At 38.6% G+C, this 6,000-nt stretch overlaps 1 protein-coding gene across 5 annotated transcripts in view; it reads right to left on the reverse strand.

Moving 5' to 3' along the window:
• Positions 1-6,000, reverse strand: part of Myof (myoferlin) — a 142,582-nt gene that overhangs the window by 54,208 nt on the left and 82,374 nt on the right. For all 5 annotated transcript variants that reach the window (XM_010632083.3, XM_010632085.3, XM_010632082.3 and 2 more), the window contains 3 exons: positions 5,786-5,978; positions 4,075-4,230; positions 1,145-1,276 (listed from right to left, as the gene is read on the reverse strand). In XM_010632083.3, the coding sequence (XP_010630385.1) occupies positions 1,145-1,276; positions 4,075-4,230; positions 5,786-5,978 (481 nt within the window). The remainder of the gene's footprint in view (positions 1-1,144; positions 1,277-4,074; positions 4,231-5,785; positions 5,979-6,000) is intronic.

A 6,000-nucleotide genomic window follows, 5' to 3' on the forward strand; every position in this document is an offset into this window, starting at 1 on the left:
CCTCTGGTGTTATTTCCTGACTCAGCTATAGGATGGCCTTGGGAGTCTGCATGTGTAACCAGTGACCCAGTTTTGCAATAATTGCAATAGACTGTGAGATCCTCGAGGGCAGGGTTTGGCTTATTCATTATCCTCATCCTAAATATTCAGTAAGTCTTTAGAGGCATCACTGAGTGAGCAAAAGGCAAACATGAAATATTTCCATAAGTTTTTTTTTGCCTAGCAAGCAGATCAGAACTACAGTCCTGAGTGAGGAACTCATTTATAGATTAGCTAGAATGAAAACAATCTTCTTATTTGAGCATGAAGGCCCATTTGCTAAATGGAGTTTATCTGAAAATTATCAGAAGAACCCTCCAAATACATCCAGTAAATTTAAATCAATAAGCACTATTGAGTTAAAAAATAGTGTATGAAGAAATCAAACTAAGTCTCTTGGCTGTCAAAGTTTGTGAAAATTGTTTTCATTATAATGAGATTTAACTAATGAAGTGAATTAAAATTCAGTGAAGGTTTTACAAATTATCTCTATTGTGTTTTTAAGTATTCCACTAGAATTTTCTTGCCCTTGAGCAAATACATCTGAGGCCTCTCCTAAATGTGCAGTGGGTCTTCTGGGATTCAAGGACTCCTACCTCAGGCAAACTTCTCAAGCTCTGAACATCTCAAGTGTCTCTGTGCCTGGGTCTGTGTGAATGTGTGAGTGTGTGCATTCTTAGTATTCCACCAACGGGGACCAATGTGCTCACTATTACTGAATTCTACTGCCAAGAGCTGGAAGGGCACCCATGTTCAGTACTGCTGGCTGGAATCATTGCACAAAGGTGAATTGCAAAGGAATCATTACAAAGGTAAATCATCACCAACAAAGGTGGTAATCACGCCCGTGTGTTCCGACTTTGGCAAACCTCCAGAGGGTCGTCTTAGCGAACCTTTTAGAGCTCTCAGTGATAACAGAGAGCCCGCTGTGGTACACATGCCATAAGTTTACCACCACTGTGACTAAGCCCCTTAAGATCCTAGGATAAAATTTTATGTGGTAGACAGCTGTGGTTGTTTTTAGTATGTGAATACTTTTCTTAAAATGAAAAGTGAAACTTCTCCCTCACCGAAAAGGAAAAGATAGTGGTGTCATTAAATATACCATTTCAGCAAAGACAGTGAAATTTCCTTCTGCAAAGCTATTGAATTTCTTCTCAACAGCACTTAAGCCCAGCCAGATGTTCACTCGCAATTCCACAGGTACCTTGGGCCCGCTGGTTTTCTCCTGTGGATACTGTAAGATGAAAAATAATATGTTACATCACATGGAGCAACACCTAGACTGTGACATTAAGTTAAAGTCAAAAGCAGACTGACTGACCATCACTGCTTTCACCAGTCTGATTTTATGTTCACTTTAGTTAAAATATTTCCAAATGACCCTATAATGGACTGCAATAACAATTAAAGCAGTAGACCTCAAGGGGTGACCCATAGTCTTGCCTTTCCCTCAGATCTATTTAGGAGGTCCACAGTTTTTATTATAGGACTAACATGGTATTTATCTTCTTCATAGTACTGACATTTGCACTGATGGTGCAAAAGCAGTGGAGGATAAAGTTGGCGATGCAGCAGGAATGAAGACAGTGACATGAAACTGTGCCCAAGGGTGTAACAGTAATGGACACAATGTCTATGTGCTTTCAAGTAGAGAAAATGAATTTCTGGCTTTACTAAATAATTCTCTTGAATTGTTTTAAAACCTAAAAAGTTTACCAAGCCTTTTCAGGTAAGATAAATGTGATTTAAGGGCCAGGGATTTAGCTCAGTGGTTTGGTGGCCTGCCTTTCAATCCCTGGTACCCCCCCAAAAAAAGAAAAAAGAAAGATAAATGTGATTTAAAAAATTTGTTTCAAGGCCAGGGATTTAGCTCAGTGGTTCTGCCACCTGCCTCGCAAGTGCTAGGGCCCGAGTTCAATCCCTGGCGCCAAATAAATAAATAGGTGAATAAAAAATAAATTAAATTAATGAAAAATTTGTTTCACATTGTACAATGAAATATACCACCATGAGGAATTTATTCCCACTGAACATGTTTGATGTTACACAACATGAATGGATAAAAGAGCTACTCAAAGTTTAAGACCAATACATTTTTATGTAACTAAGTATGAAAAATTTATTGATAGAGTTTCAGACTCCACATTGCAATTAACATTTTATTTATTTATTTATCTTTTATTTCTTCATTATTTTTTGGTACCACGGATTGAACTTGGGCCCTTGTGCTTGCGAGGCAGGTGCCAGAACCACTGAGCTAAATCCCCGACTGCAATTAACATTTTAAAATCTACAACTTGAGCTTGGTGTTATAGCACAGATGGATATCCGCAACTATCTGAAAAAGCACCCTCCATTTTCCAAATAACATATCTATGTGAGTCCAGATTCTTGTTATACACTTCAACCAAATAATATGTTCCATCAGCTTAAATGCACAGATATAAGAACCCATTTATATTTATATTAAGCAAGACATTTAAGAAGTTTAAAAAAACAAAATAATATTCTGTTGTTTGTTTTACAGAAAATATAGTTCTACTTTATAAAAATATGCTAAGTTAACAAGTGATGAATTTGTTATTGTTATTGGTGTTTTGTCTGTTTGTTCTGTAGTGCTAGCAGTTAAACCCAGGGCCTCCTGCATGCGAGGCAAGTACTTTACCACTGAAGAATGATTCCAGCTGAAGTTTCTGTCACTGTGAAATGAACTAATAAAAAGTTTTAATTTTTATATTAACTTTTATTATAGCAGATATTGATGGATATAACTGATAAAAACAAAAGCTCTCTGGGGTCTTCAATTAGTTTTTAAACAAGTTATCATGACCAAAAAACTCTACCAAATTAAGTGGTTTCTTCAGCTGGATAATAAGTTTTAATAAAATCAGTGAATATATAAAGCAATTTCTTAAAGGCTTTTGCTGTTTATTTACTGAGTTCCAAAGCCTAACACATAGCATGTCCTTCTATCTATCCCCTTTCCCACCTCCTGTGAAATTTCATTTATTAACCAGTTTGCTTCCACCCACTGCTGAGGTCAATTATAATTGTGGTTCTATCTTGAGTAAGATTTATTCTGCAAAGAACACTCGAAAAAAGATAATCACTCTGGTTCTATTTATACCCTCCTGATTAAAAAGCATTGAGTACATTTATTAGAAGTTAGCAGAGACTTCCTTATATTAAGAAAACACACTTCTTTAACTCTGCTTTTTGCTCTTCTTGATATTTAGTTAGTTTTCTTCCCCAAATCCAACTCACTATTCCAGTTGGGGTTACTAGGGAGAGAATGTTGAAATATACAGACAGGAACTGTTGCAATTCCTTTGTTTCCAGTTCCATCTTTCCTTTGGTTTTCCAGTGCAAACACAGAGTTCCTCATCAGAAGTTCTGGGATGGGGGGTGGGGATTTAGCTCAGTGGTTCCGGCTCCTGCCTTGCAAGCACAAGGACCCGAGTTCAATCCCCAGGACCAAAAAGAAGTTCTGGGATGGGGTTATGGGTTTTATGAAGCTTCCGACTAAATGCAGAACATCAGATGCAAGTGTGATGTATGCTGTTCTAGAGAAGAAGGCTGCGGGCACTCAAGCCTGTAACTCTAAAAGTGTTTAGAACCCCTGCCCTAAGGTAGCGATTATCAAAATGTTTGAATCTGAGGACTCGTTTGGTTAGAGCAATAGATTCCATAGATAAAAGCTCTACCACCTTCTCTTTCCCTGCACACACTAGAAGTAAAGGAAAGAAAGGCATCCCTCTGCATGAATCATCAGAAGGAAGCAGAAAATTCATACCATGTTACAATGCCATGTCAGTGCTAATATCACGATGTCACCAAGAAGGGTGTCCGTGATGAATGCCAACTGACCTCTGATGACTCTGAGGATTATCGCCCTAAAAGGAGGTGTCAAAATGGGCTAGAACTGATTACAGTCACCATAGCTATTCAATGGTTAGCAAATTATAAAGCAAGCCCTTCTCCAGAAGACAAGTTTTGGGTATAAATATTTCACAACACACGAAGAAGACATACCTTCAGAAGGATGGTTTGGGTTTTCCCACAGTATTTTCCAGATGCCTTCTCACCACTAGTGGAGTACAAAACCTGATGTGCAGGAACTCGTGCATAGGCCAGTCTTTTCTCTCCCCTAATCATCCAGATGATAACATCAGGCATACTGTTCTGTGGCTGGGCACGTAGGTTGCATGGAAAAGGAAGAAAGTTTAGGATTAGTCTAAATGCAGAGGACTGGACATGCTGCAGACTGGACTCTCTGGGCTCCTCTAAGAGGTGCTGTGACTCACATCTGGGGACTCACATCTTCTTACAGGACCACACCATGAAGGGCTTGGAGACAGCCTGCAGCTGGCCAAGTGGAAAACAGAAGGCAGCTGATCAGAGCCACTGGAAAACACCCTACCTAATCTTCTCAGAGGGGTTTTAGGAGACACTCCCTCTTAGCTCAAGTGTTATTTGAAGAAAGACATCAGCAGCAATTAAAGGGCTGCAACTTACATATGCTTTACAAACCATACATCATCTCTGTCTCACAATCCATTACTTGCCAATTCTGAAATAATAATTTTAGTTTTTAGAAAACCCTCTTTTTTCTGATCATAAAAGAATTATAAATTCACTAAAGAAAACTTGGACAGTAACAATGCATGCAAAGTATAAAACAAAAATTACTTGTAGTCCTGTATGTATTTTGAAAAATGTTTCTACTTGAAAACATACCACCACCCACAAGTTATGGTTTGAATGTGTCTCTCAAGATTCACGTGTTGGAAACTTTATCCCTAATACAACCGACTTGGGAGATGGGGCCTAATAGGTAATTAGGTCAGGAGGGAGGCAGGCAGTGTCTTCATGAATAGGTTCACTTTGTTATCAAGGAAGTGGGTTAGTTATCATGAATAGGCTTGTTATGATCCAGTCCCCTCTTACTTGCTTGCTTTGTCATCCTCTCTGGCCCTTTTGCCTTATGCCATGGGATGATCAAACAAGAAAGCTCTGGATAGGTACAGGTTCCTCATTGGACTTCCTAACCTCTAGAACTGTAAGAAATAAATCTCTCATCTTTATAAATGACTCAGACTCTGGCATTCTGTTATAGCAATGACAGGAACGACACTCTCCTTCAACACTGGAAAAACAGGGAAAAGTTGTCTTCGCTTCCTTGTTATTTCAGTCCACTGAGTTGACTGGCAGACAATGTTTATCTAGCACTTGCTGTGTGCTCTGCACTGTGCTAAGCATTTTGCAATCATCGTCTCCTTTAAATCTTCACACAACAATGCCATGAAGTAAGTACTATGTTTAATTCCATTTACATATGGGAAAACTGAAGTTTAGATCAAATAACTTGTCCAAGGTAGCACATATCAGATCCAAGATTTAAATCCAGGTCTTTCCAACCCTAACCAAACTTAGCATTTTAATCCTCTGTACTACACAGTTCTGCTACTTTATCACTCAAAGTATTCTGAGTACTTGGAAAATGATGACAGGCCTGTTTTGGAAACCTTTCCAGGACCCAGCTAAAAATTCTTCTCTTCAATTGATTTCAATGGCTTTTGCCCCCATTATCCAGTGTCATCCTTAGCCCAGTAACTCCTTGATTTCTATCATTGGTCAGATCAGTTCATATCCTAGACAACACATTAGATACTCCATCCATAGTACCATTGCACAGAATCCTTCTTCCACATCATGTGACATTTATGTAGTTTAAAGTTCTTACCTCTTCAGTCAGTTGCGTTAACTTATCAAGCCAGTCCTCAATTTCTAACAGTGTGGCCTTCATATCTGTGGCTTCAGACCTCATTCTCACAGCTGCCTCATGTATCTGGGAGAGAGATCTGGACCGTAACTTTTGTATCTGAGTATCAAGAATTGTGACATTAGGTTTTCCTTCTGTGAAAGGCAAGGTGTAACTGAAAAAAAAAAAAAAAAAAA

This window comes from Fukomys damarensis, unplaced genomic scaffold (assembly GCF_012274545.1).
Source record: "Fukomys damarensis isolate Sample0158 unplaced genomic scaffold, DMR_v1.0_HiC HiC_scaffold_20, whole genome shotgun sequence".
In the NCBI taxonomy this organism is placed as follows: domain Eukaryota; kingdom Metazoa; phylum Chordata; class Mammalia; order Rodentia; family Bathyergidae; genus Fukomys; species Fukomys damarensis.